Source organism: Lactuca virosa, chromosome 9, assembly GCF_052849685.1.
Source record: "Lactuca virosa cultivar CGN04683 chromosome 9, Lactuca_virosa_CGN04683_v6, whole genome shotgun sequence".
NCBI lineage: Eukaryota > Viridiplantae > Streptophyta > Magnoliopsida > Asterales > Asteraceae > Lactuca > Lactuca virosa.
The window spans coordinates 97,641,694-97,666,324 of NC_136434.1; the positions used below are offsets into that span (position 1 = coordinate 97,641,694).

The 24,631-nt window shown below is 38.0% G+C and overlaps 2 protein-coding genes across 2 annotated transcripts; one reads left to right on the forward strand and one right to left on the reverse strand.

Annotated features, from left to right (window-relative positions):
• The first annotated feature begins 1,565 nt into the window (after positions 1 to 1,565).
• Positions 1,566 to 3,146, forward strand: LOC145139585 (uncharacterized). The gene is made up of 4 exons (XM_079073358.1): positions 1,566 to 1,742; positions 1,824 to 2,053; positions 2,145 to 2,294; positions 2,375 to 3,146. The coding sequence occupies exons 1-4, from the start codon at positions 1,566 to 1,568 to the stop codon at positions 3,144 to 3,146; spliced, it is 1,329 nt and encodes a 442-aa protein (XP_078929484.1).
• Positions 3,147 to 12,414: 9,268 nt separating this feature from the next.
• Positions 12,415 to 14,342, reverse strand: LOC145138238 (aldehyde oxidase GLOX-like). The gene has a single exon (XM_079072350.1). The coding sequence runs from the start codon at positions 14,335 to 14,337 to the stop codon at positions 12,595 to 12,597; it is 1,743 nt and encodes a 580-aa protein (XP_078928476.1). The 5' UTR covers positions 14,338 to 14,342; the 3' UTR covers positions 12,415 to 12,594.
• Between the last annotated feature and the right edge of the window lie 10,289 nt (positions 14,343 to 24,631).

Consider the following 24,631-nt stretch of genomic DNA (forward strand, 5'->3'; position numbering starts at 1 on the left):
CAAATTCCAAAACTTGAGGGCAAGTTTTGAAACTATTCAAAACTAATTAATTCCATAACTTATGTGTTTAAAGTAGTTTTAATTAAAAAAAAACTCTTCAAGTTCCATAACTTGTGGACAAGTTATGGAAGACTTTAAACTAATAAAAGAATGTAACTTTTCTTTATTTTGTAATTTATGGAATTAATTAAGGTTACACATTTTATTACTTAATGAAGTGACTCTTGAACCTCCATAACTTGAGGACAAGACTCTTCATTTTTGTAACCATTACCAACTTTTATGAGTTTTATGAAACTTAAATGTGACTTTTCATATAACTTGAGGACAAGTTACAAAACCACATTTTAGAATCAACTCTTAGATTAAAATGGATTGAAAACACATAATCAATTAACTTTTCTATTAATCTAAGCAACTCATAAGAACAAGATAATTTAATCAAACTTTTTCATGTAATTAGCCTAATCACTAAACTAATACAAAACATGAATCTATTGACAATTATCTTTGAAATTGGATTAGTATGAACATTACCACATCAAAAACAGGATTATAGGTTCAAAAACAGCTTATGGTAATGTTCCTAGTCTATTTCTAGCCAAAAAACTCGAAGATATGCTGTCAGGGGCTCCTACTCGTCGAGTGTATCAACCTACTCGCCGAGTAAGATGATTTTCTTCATGGACTCGGCAAGTTCATCAGTGGACTCGGCGAGTCCAGTGCCCATAATGCCCGAAATTCGACTTTTTCAGCATTTTTCAGCAATTTGCATCAAGTATAATTGAAAACAAGCCTAAGCTCTGATACCACTGATGGGTTTTGAGCATTCTAACACTCCTAAGTGTACATGCAACCCTAAATACCTTGGATCTATGTTTTCTCTATTATACATGCAAATATGATTATCCAAGGTATTATCCTAACTAGCATACCAAAACATTGATACTAGGATACTAAAATAGATAGAATACATACCTTGTTGTTGTTGCTTGACTCCATGAAGCTTGAGAGCCTAGTGCCCCAAGTGTGACACCTCAAATGGTTCACACAACATCATGAACTCTTGGAATAACCATGAGAAGAAGACATACATGTTCAAATCGGCTAGCCCTCAAAATATGTATCACTAGTGCCAATTTCTTGAACTAAAGGGGTTCTTATATAGTGTGGCTATTAGGGTTACACCATGTAACTCATGACTTTACCCATTCCTTATGCTCCATGGGTTTTAACCTCCATGGAGTATCCATGGATCACCACATGGGTTAAACCCAACATAAAGGAATCTTGGATCATAAGCCCACATATATAAGAATGAATGATTTACACAATCAATCCCCATATATTTAATTAGTCTCTTTTTGATCACTAAATTAAGTCCAAATTAATTATTGATCAATACTAATTAAATAACATGATTTCATATTAATATATTAGAACTTATAAAATATTAATATGTCACAAAATATATTTTCCTCATAAACGGTCTATCCAAATGTTCTGATGCCATGCAACCCAAATGGACCATGCCGAGTCGGGTCAAGTACATACCAATTATAGTTATGGACTTAGACACCAATCCAACAGGTAGGGATGGTAACAATCATATATACCCAATAGCTTGGGCTGTAGTTTGTGTTGAAAATAAAGACAACTGTAAATGGTTCTTAGAAAACTTGCAAGAAGATCTGCATCTTGAAAGGGGGTTTGGTAATACATTGATGTCAGATCAACATAAGGTATGTTTCTACTTTATAATGCCATACCTAATTTCTTTCAAATGTGATATACTTCTGAATATTATGATGATGTAAATACAGGGGATAATTGAAGCAGTTAAAGATTTATTTCCAGAGATAGAACATAAGCAATGTGCCAGGCATGTTCTTTCCAATTTCAAGAAGAAATTCCCTGGGGCTCAATATGAGAAATTATTTTGGAAGGCTTGTAAGGCCTCAACTGAACCTCTTTTCAATTCTGCAATGAAAGAGATTCAAATGATTAGCCCTGCTGCTTATGTGCATCTTATGGGAAGGAATCCAAAATCATGGTGAAGAGCATTTTTTTCAAATAGGAAGGGGGTGTGATGCAGGTGAGAATGGGTTGTCTGAAAGCTTTAACAATGTTATATTGGATTCTAGGAAGAAGCCAATTATTTCAATGTTGGAGGATATTAGACTATATGTGATGCATAGGATGTGTAGTTTAAGGCAGAAAGGAAGTGGATGGGGACACTTTGATGTATGTCCAAACATAATGCTTGCCATAAATGAATTGAAGATCCAACAAAGGTACTTAAATATTCACCATAAATCAATTGAATATCCAACCAATGTACTTTATTACCCATGCTAACTGTGATTATTTGTAGGTACTGGCAAGTGCTTCCTAGTGGCCTGAATACATTTGAAACAAGAAACTTAGGAGAGTCTTATGGAGTTGATTTGGAAAAGAAAACATGTACTTGTAGGATTTGGCAAATGAATGGGTATGGGTGTGTACACTCAGTGGCAGCCATTAGTTATGTAAATAGAGTTGTAGAGGCATTTGTTGATCCTTTATATCGTGCTTGCATATATATGAACATCTACAAGTACTCAATAGGAAACATGAATGGGAGTGCAATGTGGCCCCCAACAGACTACATACCACCTTTGCCACCTTTGAAAAGGAAGATGTCATGGAGACCCATTACTAAGAGAAAGAGGGACAATACTGAGGTTAGTGGATCACACAGAGTATCCAAGGCAGGGAAAAAGATGGTCTATGGTGTTTGTAAGAAATCAGGCCACAATAAGTCAACCTGTGACGAAGTGTCAAAGGCCCAAAAAAGTCAGGTCAAAAAAAGGAAGGCAGAAGGTGAAGGTGAAACTAGTGCATTAAAGAAAGGGAAGGGTCAAAGGCAAAGGGCAAAGGGGGAAAAAGGAAAGGGTGAAGGTGATACTGGAAGTGGAATTGGTTTCAAAACGGGAGAAGGTGAATGTGGGTCAACAAGTGGTGTGACTAAGAAGAATGGTAAAGAAGTAGGTACATTGAAATTAAGGAAAAAGTCAGAGAGGATACTAAAGAAAAAGTTGGCAAAAAAGATTGCAGACAAAAACGGTGAAGGTGATACATCAAGCAAACCAATGGACTTGGATTAAAGCTGTTTTGTTTTTGGAGTATGTTAGTTACAATGTAAGGTCTTTATTAAATGTGTCTTGATGTTATGGTCTTGTTTAGTATGTTAACGTGTCTTTAAAACACCAAGTTATGACATTAATGAATGCATGGATGTATGCTGTTTGTTATTCGTTTGAAACATCAATGTTAGTTTCTTTAGTTTAAAACATAACATGAATGTTTGTTTATAATTGTACTTCCAAGGTAATTCGACATAACAAATAACAATCATATAACAATATACTTCCACATAACAATGTGGTAGCACATGGGCACATTTCATTACAAAGCATAACATCATACGCAAAGCAAAACAATGGTTATAATAGGAACTACATTTCATTTCATTCATCCATTACAACTGAGGTTATTGTCTTACCAAAAACCCCCAAAAATTTGGTTCTAAAAACCAATACATCGTCAATGGGCACCACTAGTCAAAATAACCAACAACACATAACCTAATACATACATATAATACTAGCAGATGACGAAATTAGACAAAAAGAAACAACCTTCGACAACCCTGATAACCCAAAAGAGACTAATCGACATCGTGCTAGCTACGAACTAAACTACACCCACCAAAATCCCCATCCACTGCAGTCGACGCAAACACGAACCCCGATCAACGACATCTCTGCAACTCCAACAACACCCATCATGCTCACTATCATTTTCAAGTAGCGTATCTCCTCCCTAAAATCGCCAAGCTGTTGTCGTACCTCATCTCTCAATTCCTCCATCTGCACTTGGATTTCCATGGCGTGAAGTTCGGAATCAGTTGGTAAGTCTAGTTCCGAAGCTCTGAAACCACCATAAGAGAAGCTTTGTTCTGAGGACATCTCCTTGACTTATAGGTGGGAAAAAACGAAGTTGGTGGTATTATGTGAAGGTTACGGATTAGGGTAACAAAGTGGTGGGGAAGACGAATTTAGGGGAGGACGGATTTATAAGGGGGACCATTAACGATGACTTGACAATTCTTGGTGACCAAAATTACAACAGTAATATTCCACGGTGGTGCCACATGTCACGAAAATATGGGATAAACCTTTTACAATCGGTAAAAGAATGTAATTAAACGGTCAAATGAAAGTATATTCCTTTAACGTGCAAAAAAAATAGTTTAATGACCTTTTAAAAAAAACGCGAAAAGTTCGATGGGCTAATATGACATTTGCCCTTTTTGTTTTTGTTTTTTGGTTTTTTTTTAATCCCTAAATATGAAAGTTCAAAAAGGCACCCTCTCTAGTTTGTCGCTACTTTGTTTCTAATATATTTTCAGCCGTTAAAATAAGCTAGATAGATGTTAATTTCCCAATTATATATATGGGACAGTGGCTAAGGCTAAAATAATCATGATCGGAATATACGATTACAAACTACGAGATCTTTAAACTTTTAAGTGATTCCTTTACAAACTTCGACATACTAACGAAGTCGAACTTGCAATTGATTCCTTTACAAACATATTTTAAAATAAACTTTTAATTAAATAGACATTTACTTGGATAATGTACCAATTAAAATATGATAATTAGGCATGGGGGTTCTGTGGAAGTTTCCTTCAAACTTCAACATTTGATGATTTCTAGAATACCATTTTACACATGTGGTTTTAATTTGTCAAGAATGGGTGGTAGCATGTTTGTCAAGAATGGATGGTAGCATGTTTGTCAAGCTTGGATGGTAATAGACAATTGAATTCATACATTCATTTGCCTATAAAAGGAAATGAAACCAAGCTTATTAAATAAAAACAACACACCTCAAATTACATCTTCATTTTTCTCTCATATTCATACAAATATATATTTGATATATTTGTTTTTCTTTCCTCTATCTCTGTAAACACTGAATATTATAGTAAATTGGTTCTCGGCTTCCTCCGCCCGTGGTTTTTCCCGATTTGGGTTTCCACGTAAATATCGCGTGTTTTTTCTTTTTATCGTTCGATTTATTCTTGGTTGATTATTCAAATAGTTTTATATTCCGTTGAATCGCTATCGTGATATTTGGGTTTTATACTTCGATCTTGAAGTTATCGATTATTTATTGTAGTCGATTTGTCCACAATTGGTATCAGAGCTATCCGGGTTTTCCGATAACGATTCGTAAAAAAAAACTATTTTCAACCATGTCATCGGTGAAGTACGATATTCCTTTACTTGACAGAAACACAAGATTCCCTCTCTGGCAAGTAAAGATGAAATATGTGTTGATCCAAATGGATCTCCACAAAGCACTATTAGGAATGGAGAAAATGCCGGCAACTTGGTCGACTGAGGAAAAGGAGATGAAAGATCTGAAGGCGTCGTCGCAGATCCGTCTGCATCTTTCTAACGACGTTCTCCAAGATGTGTTGAAAGAGACATCCGCAGCAGCTCTCTGGCTAAAACTCGAGCAGCTACTTATGACGAAAAGCTTGCCCAACAAGCTACACTTGAAGCAACGACTTTTTAACCTAAAGATGGGTGAAGGTAGTTCTTTGTCTGATCACCTCTCTACCTTTAAAGAGCTTGTAGGAAATCTGGAGAATATGGACGTCAAATACGAAGATGAAGACTTGGCGTTATTTTTATTATCTTCTCTCCCAGACTCCTACGATCACTTTCGTGACACCATTATCTATTCTCGGGACACTCTTGTCCTTGACGAGGTAATGACTGCTCTTGATTCAAAGGAAAAGATGAAGCAGATAGTTGGGAACAGTAGCAGCGATTCTAAAGCCGAAGGTCTCAACATCAGAGGGAGACCTAACGAGAGAGGTAGCTCTTCACAAAACCGATCTAGATCTAAGTCCAAAGCCAATCGCAAGTATTGCAATTATTGCCACAAGAAGGGACATCTGATCGATGAATGTTTCAAGTTAAAGAACAAGGAGAAAGCAAAGGCAGTCGCAAAGGGAAAAACAACCAATAACACCGTTGAAGCCGATGTTGCCGAAACTGGTTCCGATGGCGAGCTTCTATCCGTTTCAGACTACGGTTTAATGACCACGAGTGAGTGGGTACTTGATTCAGCGTGTACTTTTCATATGAGCTCCAACCGAAGCGTTTTTCATTCATATGAAAAGGTTAACGAAGGCCACGTTCTAATGGGTAACGACACTTCGTGTCGTATTATTGGACGGGGTACACTCAGGTTCCGCATGTTCGATGGCGTTGTTCGAACGATTCAAGATGTGAAGCACGTATCCGGTCTTAGGCGAAATTTACTAAGTCTCGGTACTTTCGAGAAGAAAGGTTACGAGTTTGTTGGCAAAGACGGGAAACTCCATATTTTCAAGGAAGGTTCTGTGGTCATCCGAGGAGTTAGAAAATCCGCAAACCTTTACATTATGGATGGGCAAGTTATCTCCGGCGAAGTCTCGGTATGTTCTAAATCCCTCTCCAACGCTGATCGCTCTCGTCTATGGCACCTCAGGCTCGCTCACATGTCATACCATGGTATGAATGAACTAAGTCGAAGGGGGTTGCTCGGGGAGCACAAATCAATCGAACTTAAATTCTGTGAAGATTGTGTATTTGGAAAGCAGAAGCGAGTGAGTTTTATCGGTGGCAAACATACGACGAAAGGGCCACTTGACTACATACACTCTGATTTATGGGGACCAGCGAAGGTTACATCGAAAGGTGGAGCCTCTTATATGCTCACGATCATTGACGATTTCTCAAGAAAGGTATGGTCGTTCTTCTTGAAGTCAAAGGGAGAAGTATTCCAAACTTCTAGAGATTGGAAAGTATTGGTTGAAAAGCAATCAGGTTTTGAAGTGAAATACCTTCGTACTGATAATGGACTGGAATTTTGTTCTGAAGAATTCAACTCCTATTGCCGTAGGGAAGGAATTACGAGGCATCGCACCGTAGTTCATACACCACAGCAGAACGGCGTAGCGGAACGTATGAACCGCACCATCATGGAGAAGGTCCGATGCATGCTATCTCATTCGAAGTTGCCGAAGTCTTTTTGGGCCGAGGCCGCTTCAACCGCATGCTACATTATCAATTGTTCCCCTTCTCGTGCTATTCAAAAGAAGACCCCATTTGAGCTTTGGTCCGGCCAACCTGCTGATTACACGAAATTGATTCCATTTGGATGTCCAGCATATGCCCGAGTTGATAACGGTAAATTGGAACCGAGGGCAATTAAATGCGTCTTTCTCGGATATCCGACAGGTGTTAAAGGGTTGAAATTATGGAGCCCGGAGGTAAGCAAGGTTTTGACATCTAAAGATGTGACCTTCGATGAAAAAGCCATGCTTCATCCTGTCTCCAACATTCAGACCAGAGAAAATGAAAATTCGGAAAAAGACAAAGTTCGAGTGGAGGTGGAGTTTCCTTTAAATTCATCTTTCGAGGACCAGTCTCATGAAGGTGTCGAGGTTTCTCAACCCTCGAATAATCAACATTCCTCTTCTCATGAGCCAGCCGAAGCTCCAAGCCAACCTCACAGTCCCTCCATTGCAAGAGATAGACCTCGCAGACAGATTGTACCTCCAAAGAGATATGTTCAAGCCAATTATGTCGCTTATGCACTTACAGTTGCCAATGAAGTTGAGTCTGTTCTGGAGCCCACAAGCTACAACGAGGCCATTCAATCCAAACATTCTAATAAGTGGATGGTTGCCATGCACGAGGAGATGGAATCTCTTCAGAAAAATGGCACATGGGATCTCGTTCCAGCTCCAAAGGGTAAGAAGACAGTTAAGTGCAAATGGGTCTACAAGTTGAAGGAGGCTATCCACCCTGGTGACAAACCAAGATATAAAGCTCGTTTGGTAGCCAAAGGCTACAATCAAATCCCAAGTATCGATTATACCGACATTTTCTCTCCGGTTGTGAAACACACGTCAATACGTGTCTTGTTGGGATTAGTTGCCTCTCATGATTATGAATTAGAGCAACTTGATGTTACTACATCATTCTTAAATGGTGTGCTTGAGGAAGAGATATATATGCAACAACCTGAAGGTTTTGTAGCTCCTGGCAAGGAAAGCTACGTGTGCAAATTGAAGAAGTCTCTTTATGGCCTCAAGCAATCTCCTCGACAATGGTATAAAAGGTTTGACTCATTTATGACCAGTCACAAGCTGAAAAGGTGCACCTACGACAGCTGCGTTTACTACAAAAAGTGTGACGATGGTTCAATGGTCTATCTACTTTTATACGTGGATGACATGTTAATTGCAGCGAAGAATATAAAGGAGATTCAAAAGATAAAAGACCAGTTAAATGATGAGTTCGATATGAAGGACTTGGGTGCTGCCAAGAAAATTCTAGGAATGGAAATAGTGCGAGACCGTAGTGCAAGAACTCTATACCTTTCTCAACAAAGCTACATTGAGAAGGTTCTGCACCGTTTCAATATGCATGACGCAAAAGAAGTCAGCACTCCTTTCGCAGCCCACTTCAAGCTATCATCCGCCTTAAGTCCTACTACCGAAGAAGATATAACATACATGGTAAAGGTACCATACTCCAGCGCTGTAGGATCTCTTATGTATGCTATGATTTGTACACGTCCAGATTTGTCATATGCGGTAAGCATGGTGAGCAGATACATGGCGAATCCAGGAAAGGAGCATTGGGTTGCTGTTAAATGGATTTTTCGCTACTTGCGAGGTACTTCCTCTTTATGTCTGCGGTTTGGAAAAACCGATAATGGAGTACTTGGTTATGTGGATTCCGATTATGCAAAGGACTTGGATAAAAGACGATCGATTACAGGGTACGTGTTTACTTTGGGTGATTGCGCAGTTAGCTGGAAAGCGCAGTTACAATCTACTGTAGCGTTATCCACCACTGAAGCCGAATACATGGCTGCTACGGAAGCAGTGAAGGAAGCCCTCTGGTTGAAACGGTTGATAGGTGAGCTTTCAAACAAGTTATCTGTTAACACTGTTTTTTGTGACAATCAAAGTGCAATATTTCTGACGAAGGATCAAATGTTCCATGATCGAACGAAGCATATTGATGTTCGTTATCACTTCATCAGAGATGTTATTGCTAAAGGCGATATTACAGTAAACAAGATCATCACCAATGATAATCCTGCTGATATGTTCACTAAAAGTCTTCCAATAGCCAAATTCAAAGCATGTTTGGATTTGGTGGGTGTTTCAGATCGCATTTGAGCCTGATAGGCTCGTGGTGGAGGAAGTATATTTACTTTTCGAAATCAATTTTTTCTCATATGGTGTTTGCAGATTCTTATAGAGATTTGGAGTATGATGAGCTGTTGATAAACTGTTTTGCATGATCATTGTGCAAGTTAAAGTTTTTTCATCCTGTCTCGTTTGAAGTCAAGGTGGAGATTGTGGAAGTTTCCTTCAAACTTCAACATTTGATGATTTCTAGAATACCATTCTACACATGTGGTTTTAATTTGTCAAGAATGGGTGGTAGCATGTTTGTCAAGAATGGATGGTAGCATGTTTGTCAAGCTTGGATGGTAATAGACAATTGAATTCATACATTCATTTGCCTATAAAAGGAAATGAAACCAAGCTTATTAAATAAAAACAACACACCTCAAATTACATCTTCATTTTTCTCTCATATTCATACAAATATATATTTGATATATTTGTTTTTCTTTCCTCTATCTCTGTAAACACTGAATATTATAGTAAATTGGTTCTCGGCTTCCTCCGCCCGTGGTTTTTCCCGATTTGGGTTTCCACGTAAATATCGCGTGTTTTTTCTTTTTATCGTTCGATTTATTCTTGGTTGATTATTCAAATAGTTTTATATTCCGTTGAATCGCTATCGTGATATTTGGGTTTTATACTTCGATCTTGAAGTTATCGATTATTTATTGTAGTCGATTTGTCCACAGGTTCGAGAAAATTCACAACATCAATGAGATAATCTCTTAGAATATGAATGTATGCAGGTGGCTCAACATAAAGAAGCAAGAGCTTCTGTCATGCATTATTTTACAAGCGTTATTTTTTAAGTTTGTAAGGTGCACATCCATCGCATCGATCCAGTGGACTGAGGTGGCAGGTAATAGGTGCGGGTAACACCACAGTGGTGTGCGATGACCCACGCAGGAGAACAATCCACTGCATCACCTTTTTTTTTTTTTCCTTTTCTTTTCAGTTCCACACTATTATACGGTACATCTTATTGTTGTATATTTTGAGGGGAATGATATATAATGATTTCCTAACGGTAAGGAAGGGTGAGGAGAAAGTTGACAAGGAAAAAATGATGGGAGGTTATAGCTCACACCCTTGGCCTAATAGCGCATGGATACTATTTCTCACCAACAAAATTTTATTAAATATAAATGTATACAAAAGTGCAATTATTTTTATGAATTTGGGTTAGTGGTTATAAGTTAGTATCACAAAGTTAGTATAAATGTCTATGTCCATATTAGTACCAAAGATTTCCAATCTATGGCTCTAAGGACATAGCAATCCCTAACATACTATTCTATGGCTCTAAGGACATAGCATTTTCTCCCTACGGGGAACAATGGAGGCGGTTAAAGAGCATTCTAGTACTCCATCTTCTAAGTAATGCACGGGTCAAGTCATTCCGAGTAGTGAGAGAAGAAGAGATCGGACTTATGATTGGTGCGCTTGGAGGAAGCTATGGTTCTTCGGTTGATTTGAGTGCGATGCTTGCTTCAGTTGTAAATAACATAATTTGTAAGGTGGCCTTCGGGAAGACGTATCACAGATTAGGCTTTAGAGAGTTGTTAAAGAGGTTTGTTGATATTCTGGGTGTTTTCTGTGTCGGCAGTTATATTCCATGGTTGTCGTGGATAGATCGTTTAAAGGGAAGAGCACATAAAGTTGTTAAAGAGTTCGATGATTTTCTTGAAGGCGTCCTTGAAGAACATCTAAATCAGAAAAGAGGAGAGGCTTTTGACGATGAGGAAAGCCAAAACTTTGTTGATATCCTAAGGGATATTCAAATAAATAACACATCCGGCTTCATCCTTGACACAGATACCCTTAAAGCTATCATCTTAGTATGTTTAATTCCTCCATTTTTTCTTCTTTTAACATAGCTATCATTATACATATATAATCTTATATGATTTAAGTCCAACATAAAGATTCTGTTGTTTGTAGGATGTATTGGTTGCTGGAATTGATACCATATACACAAGCTTAGATTGGGTGATCAGTGAGCTGATAAGACACCCAAAAGTAATGAAGAAGTTGCAGCAAGAAGCAACAGAAATAGCACAAGGAAGATCCATGATTCATGAGGAGGATTTGGAGAAAATGAAATACCTTAAAGCTGTCATAAAAGAGTCCTTGAGATTGCATACTCCACTCCCACTTCTTGTTTCTCATGAATCAACACAAGAAGTCAATCTCATGGGGTACGACATTCCAGCACGAACACAAGTGCTTATCAATGCTTGGGCAATTGCCAGAGATCCTGTGTTGTGGGAAGAAGCAGAGGAGTTTAGGCCGGAGAGGTTCTTGAACAATAATATCGAGTATAAAGGGCTTCATTTTGAATGGCTTCCATTTGGAGGTGGACGTAGAGGATGCCCTGGTGTTCAGTTTGTTGTACCTATCATTGAGCTTGCATTAGCAAATGTTGTATACAAGTTCGATTTGGCATTACCAAATGGAGTTCAAGAGAAGGATTTGGACATGACTGAGTCAAATGGGATTACAGTTCAAAGGAAGTCCCCTTTATTGGTTATCGCAAGTCCACGGTTCTAGTGACTCTTCATTGCATGTAAGTTTCTATGATCCTAAAGTATGCTTTTTGTGATGCATATATACATGATTAGATAAAAGATATTCTCATAATGTTTGTTACTTTCTCTTGTTGTTTCCAACGATAAAAAGTAAGTTCAATTTTATCATAGTGAGCTTCATAAAACACAAACGAAAGTTCTGTCCAAATAATAAGAACTTGGCATGGTTATTGATTCAAGAATCAGTCCAATGAGTCAATTACTTTCTAATAGTTTACACTCATGGACTATGATGGCCAAACCATAAGTTTATGGTTGAATGACTAATTATAATCAACACGGACAGAATAAGAGAAATCTACAAGACAGATTTATTGATAAAATACAACTCTCCATAATTCTACTACGAACTCTTAATTTAGATATGAATCATTTAATTTTAAGAGATAATATATATTCTAAAGATTTTATTTAATTAGGAGATATATTCCTAATGATGATAAATCTTTAGAAAAAAACTTAATCCTAACAAAAATAAAGTATCCTATTTCTATGAACCATTGTCCATATTTAACGTTGATCATTAATCTAACACCCGAAATGATTACATCAAATCTAACCACGCCACACATAAAATTTTGAAGTACCTGGTCTATACGATTGTTGATGCTCCAATGAACATAAAATTGAAATTAATAATTTATCTACATTTATAAATTAATTGTAAGAGATCTTAATTGTAAATTGCTAAAGCAGCTTCACCCATTTTGCAACACTCGGAACACCTGTATTTACAGCAAACACCATATAATATCCCGGCGGCGCTACCCTCCCGTCCGGTGGCGCCGTACATGAAATCCTATAAGACCCCACTGCATCCGGCACTGCACTTGAAACGGCCAATTTCACCAGCCTCTGACCCTGTGAGAATGAATGAGTCGCAAAAGGCGCACTTGCAATATTTACCTCAATTATCCCCACCACCGGAAGCTCCGTCGTCACCACCACATCAAAACCACCTCCGTAGTGTATCTTCTCAGGTAACTCAAGGATTGTAGGCCGAATGTTCGCCTTCTCCGCCAACAAATATTCCGGCGAAAAAGCTTCTATTCTCAATTCTGTAGGAAATTCGGCCTCGAACTTGTAGAAATAATGTGGATTGCTACCGGCGATCAAAATTCTACCGTCGGGAAGCAAATTAGCAGTGGAATGATACATTCTAGGCACTGAACCTGGGTTTAAAGTCATGAATCGGAGACCCACTGGTTCATCTGGTCCGTACAAAAGTGGATATAAACATGGTTGGGATGCCATTTCAAATCCTTGAGTTCCAGCTTCTGCTCCATTTATAATCAAAACATCACCAGTCGGAAGCAGCACCATATCACCCATAATCCGACCAAATGGCATGTCTTCCATTTCCCAAACAGCGGTTAATTCAGTAGCCTCGATTCGACCGCAGCTACCATGAGCCGGTGTATCAGTGTTCCTCTCAATGAATGCTCCAAATTGTGCTCCGCCACAAACGACGATGGTTGCAGAGGAGTGATCCCCTCTCAAAGCGAGCATCGCCGATGAACCCGCCGACGGATAATTACGTGGGCCGCCGTCCAATTTTGGGTATTGTTTCAATACTTTGTTATTAGTATAGTCGTATAATACAGCTCTGTTCTTGGCAAATACGAATAAGTGACCATTGGGGAGCAGATGAACATAGGGGTAAAGATTGTCCATTTGTGTATCCTCTGCTTCAGCAAGAAACGGAAAATTCACAGCACCGCCACCGTGTCGTGAAGGAAAAAATTCAATACTAGCGGTGGCGCGACCACCAACGATGATCACCGACCCGTCGGGAAGTATTTGGTTGGTTGAATACCATCTACCTTGTGCTAATTCAACCTCCTCGAGTTCTTCCCAATCACAAAACGATGTTTTCTCACACGGGATGAACTTGCGTATTTTCTTGACCCCGTCACGATCGCCGCCGGTTTGGAGGAGAGTGCCGTCGGGGAGAAACTGACCGGAGGAACACCAAGTGTCGGTGAGGATCATCAAGGGTCGAATTAGTCCAGTAGCAGGGTCAAAGAGGGCGGAATGAGCATAGCAGTCGCGTTTCAGAAGTGGATCTTGTGGGTCTATACGGCAGTGGCCTGGACGGAGCATTTTCCTTGTAGGGCCGATGTTGGTTCGGTCAAGGAGAACGACGGTGTTGAAGCGGGTGACGGCGGTATGCATGGTGGCTATGCCGGCGTTGGCTACTAGTAGTTCCCACGTGCCGGGGAGGTCAGCACGTAATCCGATCATCAATGTCTGGACAAGTAAGAGAAGAAGAAAGTTAGGTGACGTCATGGTTCTATCAGAAAACAGATGAAGAAGAGAATGGATTAATGGAATGCCACCGAGTGAAGTGGAATAATGAGTTTGACAGTTTGTATTATGCGTAATTTTGTGACGTAGGGGGCCAAGGTGTGTGTGTGTCGGTCCGTCCATGATGACCATGGTTGCTTAAAGAATACCGTTTGTATTACAATCATCATCTTCTAAAACTCTCATTTTTTCATATAATTTAATTTTCATAAAAACATTAAACGCCACAATAAAACATATTTAAAAAAATATTACAAAACATAATTTATAACATTTATTTAAAAAATAAAATGTTTTATTATTTTATTTAAAGAATTAAACATCATCTTTATATTCATTAAAATCCAATATAATTATGGTCAAATTTAATACTTTGAATACCAATTTTTGACATATTACTTGTCATCTTGGCGTGGTGTCTATGTTTATTTTTTGACATATTACTTGTCATCTTGGAGTGGTGTCTATGTTTATTTAAGATATTAAAACTAAAAGCATCCATAATATATAGTTTAATAGAAAAGTCAAGTGGTTTGAATGTAACTAGTGTTAATGTAACAAGAAAGAGATGAGAAGAGATAAAGTGGAAGAAAGAGAAGAGAGAGTAGTAAATTCCAATGCCATTTGAACGTTTTATCTTGTCTTGTCATATTATATGACATGCCATTTAGACGCCACCTCCGATTTGCTAGCATAAGCCATATTGTATGTCATGTCACCTAGGTGTCATCTCAACCTAGGTGTCATCTCAACTTTGCCATGCCCATGCCACGCCATTACCCACAAGCCTTAGAAATAAGCAATTAAAACTTTGTATTCACAAAATATAATCACTTTAAACAAAATACAAATATTTTAATGATATTTTGATAGAAAAATAAATAATTTGTTTAATTTGAGGACAATAATGTTTAGGAAAACATAAAAATAGGAGTTTAGCTATTTATGAAATTAAGGCCCTTTTTGTTTACATCTTAATTGAAAAATTAAGAGGTAACATCTTAAAAATTCAGATATAGACCGTTTGGTAGCTTCTTATTTTTTGTCTCTTAATTTTTTAAAGATCTCTTAATATTTGAGATATAGAGTGAAGTCTGAAAAAAATAAGAGACCTTGTTCCTTTTTCACCCACCGTTCCTTCTATTCACGTATAGACCTCCGCCTCGACCTTGTTATCTCGATGTGCACACCTTCCGCCTCCACCATATGCCTTCTGGTCCAATCACTGCCCCTAGCTTCGTCAAAACTCGGAGACAACAACATCAGGTAAGATTTTTTTTCTCAAAATCGATTTTATGTAATTGATTTAAGAACCCTGTTTTTTCCTCCCATCGTCGCTGACACCACACCTATAACCCCCTCCCATAGTTGCTGCGTCTTCCACCATAGCTATCGCCGCTTCCGTCTTCCCCTATAACCATCGCCTTGGAGCAATTGTTTTCATGATTTGATGTCTGGAGCAATCGATTTCGAGGTTTGACATTTGCAATCGATTTCAAGGTTTGACATCTGATTCTCTATAAATCAGATGCTTTGATTCAAATTATGATATCTCGCATTACTGATCTTGTGAATAACATCATGTTTTTTATTTTGGATTGGAAGTTTCTGATTTTTTTGGTGTTTTCTTTGACAGAATTGATTATGTGAAATGTGAAATTTGATGTTATGATGCTTGATAAATCTGATGCTATGAAATCTGAAATCTGATATTGTCACACCCCTAAACCGGAGCGGCGGAAATGTCCGGGGGTGGATGACTTCATGTTAAGTATCACAACACATGCATCATAGTAATCAAAGTACAACAACCATTGCATTAATAAAGTATAAGTTTTTACATGTGTGTTCAATCATTGTATATTGACACCAAAAAGTTATATACATCAAAAGATAGAAGACATGACTCTAAACTGCTATGTTTTCTCAAAAATCTCGGGGATGTACCTGTCTAGTGGTTCCCTGAGAATACAAATGTTTTGAAAAGAGAGTATCAACATTTAAGTTGGTGAGTGCATAAGTATTCATGAGTATGTTTACTGTTCCAGAATATCCAATATTTTCTATTGTAACTGAAAAGTAGTTTTAATACCATAAAATCGTTCTGTATAAGTGTTGTTGTACTAGAAAATAGTATGATATAGTTTTAGTTCACAATAAAACTATAAAAAGAATGTTTTCTATAATGTTTATGTTTTCCAAATTCTGTAATTGTACTCTTTGCAAACCCTGTAAAAGTGACTATGTCTGGCTTCACCTGCTGTAATTGTAAATCGATATGTAATACTGTGAATCGTATTATTGTAAAACTAGTACTTTGTATTCGTACTCTTTGGTTTAATTTATTATATACTAATCGTATTTGTTCATATCTTTTTGTGAGTTATTATAACCATGCTATGACTAGATGACATGATATGACACTTTGTAGGTGCCGAAACTGTTAACGACATTTGTCACTCATAGGCATACCAGCCCAACTGTAGCGAACAATCTGAGTGCGGGATTGTCAATCCCATATAGATCTATACACATTTGTCTTGCTCTCTGTCTGGAGATTCTGGTTATAACATCAGGACTTTAATAGTATTGCCAAAATGAATAAGTAACTAAACATTGTCTCACAAAAACCATATCGACGATTACGTATATAAAAATGATGAAAATTCATTTTGAAATAAGTGAACTGACAGTATGTCCTTTTTCTAATATACTCGACTGTAAAGTATTTGTACGAGAGTATATCGTTAAACTTTGTATAACTGATTTGTGAAAATAGTTTGAGAGTTCCATAAATTATACCTATTATAATTTATATGTGTGTTCTGCTTGATATGTAATACTCATGAAAGTACCCCCTTTGCTCGGCATGTTACAAAGGGTAATGAATTTGATTGAAATAACTTTTATATTCATATATATATATATATATATATATATATATATATATATATATATATATATATAATTAAAAATTGAAACGACATTCAGACAAATAACTCTACCCTAAGCCCACATCCAAACAAGGAAAAGGAAATAAAGCGAATTATTAGTCCTAAGCCCTTTATATCTTCTATATATCTATATATATATATATATATATATATATATATATATATATATATATATATATATGATTTTGACAAAATATAAGTTTAAAAGAGTTTTAGTAATTTAAAGTTGATTTAAAAATATTTAGAAATCCTTTGTTTGTAAACACAATATTCTTGTGTTTGACTTGTATTTCCCCCCCCCCCCTTAAAACAGTGAAAAATAGTAAAAACGCAGAGGTATGAACTCACTTGATGAGTGGTGATTCGGGCAGCGTTTCGTTTCTAGGGATGATTTTTCTTGACGAAACCGCGAGTTTCTGATGAAAAATTGGGCTTCACGCGGGCAGAGTTTCGACTGGAAAAGATTATTTTCTCGAGGACTTCGGGGCTCCGGGATTTCTTCAGTTGTTACAGGTGTGGCGAAACTGGACACTTCCAGATGGATTGTCCAATAACAAGGAACTCTGGCGAAGATGGAAGAATATTGATGATCACCGCAGGAGAAACTGTCCCGGAACCCCTGTGAACAACGGTACGTTTTTTTCCCAATAAAAATAAAAGTAATTATAAATTACTCTCTCGTCCGAACAAAATCACAGCATTTATATAAAAATAGGAGTACGCCCAACGTACTCGGAAGCTAGGCCTCAGATTGTCCACGACGCCCTTACCCTCGCATGCAACACGTATCTCACACTATCGACACGTGACGACGTCAGAACTTCTTATAGTAACGGATGTTAAGTTGATTTGGAAGGAATGATTGTTAGAATAATGAACTATTTTGTGTATATGTTTTTGCATGTATGTATACTTTTATAAAAATATTATTATATTATTAAAGTATAATTCTTGATCAGAGTATTTTAGTCCCATTGTATATATAGTTGTATATCTTATATGGGTTGTGTAACGACCCAAAAATCAAGGGTAAAAATTTCATTTCTAATATAGCTAAAACATTGATACCATTTATTTCAAACATTTCAAATCATCATTAAGTAAAACATTTATCAGAGTTCATCCCAAAATCATTTATTGCGGAAATCATAGGTGTGTGCACCGCGATCAATCCGAGCTCTTCTTTTCCAAATCGATGATACCTGAAACCAAAGCTGTAAACCGTAAGCACAAAGCTTAGTGAGTTCCCTAGAGCATACCCCACACACAATCCACATAACACATACCATATTAGCTATAAAAGCTACATATATCACATCAGCCATGCATACAAAAATATGGGTTGCCATGGAAACCCTCCAAGGTCTTATGCCATGTGCCATGGGAACCCCCACATGGTCACAATCCACTGCCACGGGAACCCCCCAGGGTCTCTACTACCAAATACAAATCATGCAAAATAAACGTAGTGGGATGCCATGGAAACCTTCCAGGGTCTTATACCATGTGTCATGGGAACCCCCACATTGTCACAATCCACTGCCACGGGAAACTCCCGGGGTCTTTCATGCAAGCATCACAAAGACAACTAGCATATCAAATACCACAAAGTCAACTAGCATACCGCATATAACTAATTGCCATGGGAACCCGCACATGGTCACATACATAATACATAATATATCGATAGCACATTCACAATAATCATCACACTAAATAAATGGGCCGACCTTGGTGCCTTAGACCCATTGATATAGTGAGAAGACTCACCTCGCACTGCAGAAGCTTCCCGCATGAATTCCTTAGCTGCTGCCCCACAAGCTTCCTGAGCTGTTACTACCAATCAATACACCCAATTAGCAATTGGGTCCCATACCATAATCCTTAATCCATGCATGGGGTAAAATGACCATTTTACCCCTGACCCAGTATGATCCAAAACTAAGGCCCAAACCCAAAACAAAAGCCCAACATTATAATGTCCATAAAACCATCAATGACCCAATTTTCCAAATTGGGCCCGGACCTTTCTAATTGACCTTATACTAAAGCCCAATATTCTCCTTAGTCAATAATCATGTCCCTAACTGGCCCACGAAGGCCCACAACAATCTAATCCAAGGATTGGCTCAAACCGAGGCCCACAAATGTGAAATCCATTTCTATATTGGGCCACAAGGCCCATTAGGCCCAACTATTCCAATATTGGCCCAAGATACATTCAGACCCAACAAACCGCAAATCCAGGCCCAAAACCAATAGGGCCCAAAGGTCCGAAGTCTACTAAGGCCCAAGTCCTCCTAAGAGCGTACGCCCAACGTACCTCTTCTGTACGCTTAACGTACTGGGCAAATGGACTGTACGCGCAACGTACTACATAGTACGCCCATCGTACAAACAGCTCATGCCCAAAATCCATTAAATGCTTAATACTTGATCCCACCAGTCCAAATCACAGATCTGAGCTATACTTAACGTCTAAACCCATAAAGTCACTGACTTTGTGACTTTACATGCCCCAAACAAACCCAAACTCCAAAAATGGCATTCTACTTCCATAAAAGTGACCCTAACTCATGCATGAACCCATTAAGGCCTTCAAGATGGCAACTTTCTGTCTTAGGGACTCAAATAGCATCAGGGGTGGCAACCCCAAGTCTAAGAATCGAATTTGAACCATAAAGCTTCATCCTTGGGACCAAAAAGGAACCAAAACCCAAAAATGGTAGATCTAAGAGATGAATGATCAAGTTCAAAGCTTTATACCTTCATCAAACTGAGAATGAGTCCTAAAAGCAAGATCCATAAGCTCCTCCTTGATTCCCATCTTTGCATCAAACTCCATCTTCCTGAAAATGGATTAAACACCCCAAAAATGGACTTCATAAGCTCAAAATGCCACCATGGATGATATATGACGATTTCTAGGGTTTAGAGGGGTGGAGGCTGAAGATATTAGGGTTAAGTTATGAGATAAGGAGCTTAAATAGGGTCCAAGACTCTAAAATAGAGTTCTGATCTGACTGGAGTACGCCCAACGTACATATAGTACGCCTAGCGTACTCCGGGGAACATTCACGACCATCCTGGTCAGTACGCCCAACGTACTCCAAGGTACGCCCATCGTACTACCTTCTTCCCTAGTATGCCCCGCGTACTCTTTGTGTACGCCCCGCGTACTCGGCTAAGACTGAAAACCACGAAACTTCCGAAGGCAATAACTTCTTCGTTATAAGCCCGATTCCGACGATCCTTATATCCACAGAAAGGTGACGAGAAGCCCCACACTTCTAACAACTCAAACCTTTCTTAAGACCTTCAGAACAAAAATCCATTTTCCACAAAAGCCCAAACTGCCACTTTACCAAAATACACCTAGGCTCCAAAACACGAACCGAACACCCGAATCACTTCTAATACATCACCCACACCCAAATAGGCCTAGATCTTACCTTCCCAAAAGCCATAATCCTTATAATGACCGACCTTCGAGCCACAGCCTTAGACTAGGAGTCAATTCGGAACACAGCGTTACAGGTTGATATACTTAGTTCACTATAAACAATGCTCTGATACTAATATCCTGTGCCACGTAAAAATCCTTTGCCTTAAACGACCGACTAACGAAACTCTCTTCACTCATAACGACAAACCAGATACGAATCTCGGAATTGTCTCCTGTTTCAAACCTCCGAAGTACTCATGCGAGAGGTACTATATCCTTCCCTAACTCTCCCGAAGTATCCCCAATAGATCTCCCAGGAATACCACTCGTACAACAAGTCAAGTTCGAGAATAGAGACTAGGGACAAATACGATTAACCTATTACTACTAAGTGTATACGCGAGGGTGGTATATAATTAAGATTCTACAGACTTAGGATGTGTGTTTCCGCCCTATCTCCTGTTCCTTGTCTGGTTGTGGACTTGGGGCAGAGTCACCCATCCGACCGTCTTATTAATCTTAATTATATATGACTTGTAGGCATGAAGTGATGATAGATAGACCAGGTATGAATCCAACCTTGAACTTCAGGACGAAGCTGCCCAGTACTACGAGTGAACACGCTAACATTCAGATGAACGTAAACAAGTAAGCCAAACTCACACACTCCCTACCGATCAAAATAACAGACGAAATAGTGAAGGTCCACTGGAACACCCAGCGAGGATCTGAATTCACTGGATAACGAGAAGATCAAATGGAACAGAAGTACACATATCTTTTCTCAAACACCTGAACTCCCACTCAAAGTTCAAATTTCGAGACGAAATTCCCTCTAACGGGGGGATAATGTGACAACTGGAAAATTCTAGACCAAACTAGGTCTAAACTTCAATCATGTACCAGTGAATTCATAACGTAATCATCCTATGGGGGAGATAATTGTAACGCCCACAGATTCAGGCTAGTCAATTTAAAGACAATAAGCGTCAAAGATGACTTTTTAATAGAAGATTATTTAGAATAAATAATCTTAACTAAGTTGTATGATATGTCACAAGATTTCCGTACATATAAAGAACGCCGAAATCCGAGTTATAACGAAGAAGTTATGACCTGTCGAAGTTTCGCGACAAAACGAGCATGACATCGGGAATCGTAAAAAGTGAGTTTACGATAGATTACTTTTTAGCCTTATTGATCTAAATGAAAGTTGTAGAGTACGTCTCCACCTACACGTGGATATAAAGAACGTCAAAAACGAAGCTCGTATGCAAAAGTTATGACCTTCCGAAGATACAACTGTCTGAGAGCATGACGCGTGTCACAAACCCTAATTTAACTGAACTCACGACGTGAGCATCATTTCTCATGAAGTGAGGAGTCAAAACGTCACTTTTCAAGCCTAGAGGACACACGACAAGTCTACGTTAAAGGATCACGGCGTGAGCTTGAGTTCTCAAGACGTGAGAAATCACCTAGACACCTTTCGGAGCTAGAAACGCACGTGGCAAAGCTACGGGATGATCAGGACCAAACTCACGACGTGAGCCATGAATGCTCACGATGTAAGAGTCAAAATCTCTCACTATAAATAGCATGCGAGGCTTCCCGGAAATGGTTGCTAATTCTCACTCTCTTTCACTCTCTATACCCTCTCTAGCCATGTTAAAACACCCCGAAGCCTCGGGAACATCCCTAACACCCGAAGAAAGCCCGGAGCCCCGACGTCCTCGAGAAAATAATCTTTTTTAGTCGAAACTCTGCTCGCGTAAAGCCTGGTTTTAATTAGAAACTCACGGTTTCGTCAAGGAAATTCATTTCTAGAAACGAAGTGCTGCCCAAATCACCACATATCAAGTGAGTTCATACCCCTACACTTTTCCAAACTTTTTATATGTTTTAAAGGGGGGAATACAAGTAAAACACAAGAAATCTTGTGTTTATAAAAATCGTTTATTACGTTCTCTTTTACTTTATAAACACTTTACACGTTATTGCTAAATTATAACTTTTAAAGTTATTAAAATAACGAGGATTTTATTATAAAATTCACTTGCATATAAACTACAACATGTATAGTTTATGAAAGTTTCAGATTATTTTACTTAGTAGGAAAGACGGTATGAAAACAAGCATATAAATTATAATAGGTATAATTTATGAGTCAGTCCACAATTTTTATCCTAAACAGGTGTAAATAAAAAAAATTCATTTTTATTTATTAAAAGGTTTTTCACCGTATTACTCATGAATTCGTAGATGCAATAGATTTGTGAGACATGGCTTTGCGTACTTACCTAAGTACCAAAGAAAGTCCCCACTTATGAACCAGAGTCTCCTAGAGGGAGAGCGTGAGTTTGTGTATAAATCTATACGAGACTAACAACCCCACCCTGACTGTTAGCTACAGTTATTCTAGGTGACAAACGTCATTAACGTATCTGGATATCCGTCATATTAGTATGGTTATAAGAACTCACATGGTGAAAACAATGATTTATTTACGTAGTAATATGCTTATCAAACAATATTAAGGGAATATAATTATATGATTACTTCGTATATACATCAGGGTTATATATAGTTAATATCCGATAGGCAGTGGAATGTGTGATTTCCGCCTAATTTCCTGTTCCATGTTTGGTTGTGGGCTTAGGGAAGAATCACCCAATCGACTGTTTGTTCGATCTCGATTATATATACCTCGTATATATTAAGTAATCATGGTAAGGTTATAACAAAACATCCAACTTTTAGGGAAAGCACGTCTTCAACTAGTTTTACTTAATAAAACTACAAGTTATCAAACTAAGTATGACATTTATACTTATACTTTTTCGGTCTTGGTACATTAAAGACTACAACTCATCTTTATAGAAAATATAGGATTTTTGGGAAATAGATACGATTGATTACATGTCGATGTGAATACTTAGTGGATACATTTGGGTTATATACAATAAAGATCCGATAGGCAGTGGAATGTGTGATTTCCGCCTTACTTCCTATTCATTGTTTGGTTGTGGGCTTAGGGCAGATCCATACATTCGACTGTCCGTTCGATCTTTGATTATATATAACTTGTATGCACTAAGTAATCATGGTAGGAACTAGTATTGGTCACTTTACTGATACGAAATTAAAGCGTTATATATCTTTCTTTAAGTATAAGAAACATATATATTTTGGTCTTAAGGTCTAAGACTACATTCCATTTTACTAAGAAAATATAGGATTTTCTAAAGGAACACATTCATCATGATTAAAATAACCTTTATTGTTAACTCTACGATTACCTAGCGGATACGTTAGGGCTATATATAATAAGGATCTGATAGACAGTGGAATGTGTGACTTCCGCCTCATTTCCTGTTCCTTGTTTGGTTGTGGGCTTAGGGCAGACCCACCCATTCGACTGTCCATACGATCTGAATTATATATAACTTGTATACACTAAGTAATTGTAGAAGGAACTTGTATGGTTATTACTTAATAAGAAAATATAGGATTTTCTAGAGAGACACACGAACAATTTTCAAGGAATAAGGAACTTACTTCATAAAACAAAATACTTATGAACTCACCAACTTAAATGTTGATACACTTTCAAAATCACTTGTATTCTCAGGAAACTAGTAGACAGGTACACGCTCAAGTTTTGAGAAGACGGAGCATAGTAGCTTCAAGTCTTTGTTTTACTATTTACTTTTGGAGCCAATCTTATGTAAATCAAATACAATGTAAACTTTATATTATTAATATAATGGTTGTTGTTGCTTTGATTACTATTATACATTTGTTGTGATACTATACATGACGTCCTCCGCCCCCGAACGTTTCCGCCGTTATGGTTTGGGGGTGTGACAGATATGAAATCCCTGTTTAATGAATTCTTTGAAAGCTTATATAATGCAGGACTTTTGTGAGGTGAAACAACTAGCGCATTAAAGACTACAAACATAGATTTTTGTTGATTTCTCTATTATAACATCATACTTTCACCTCTTCCTATTAG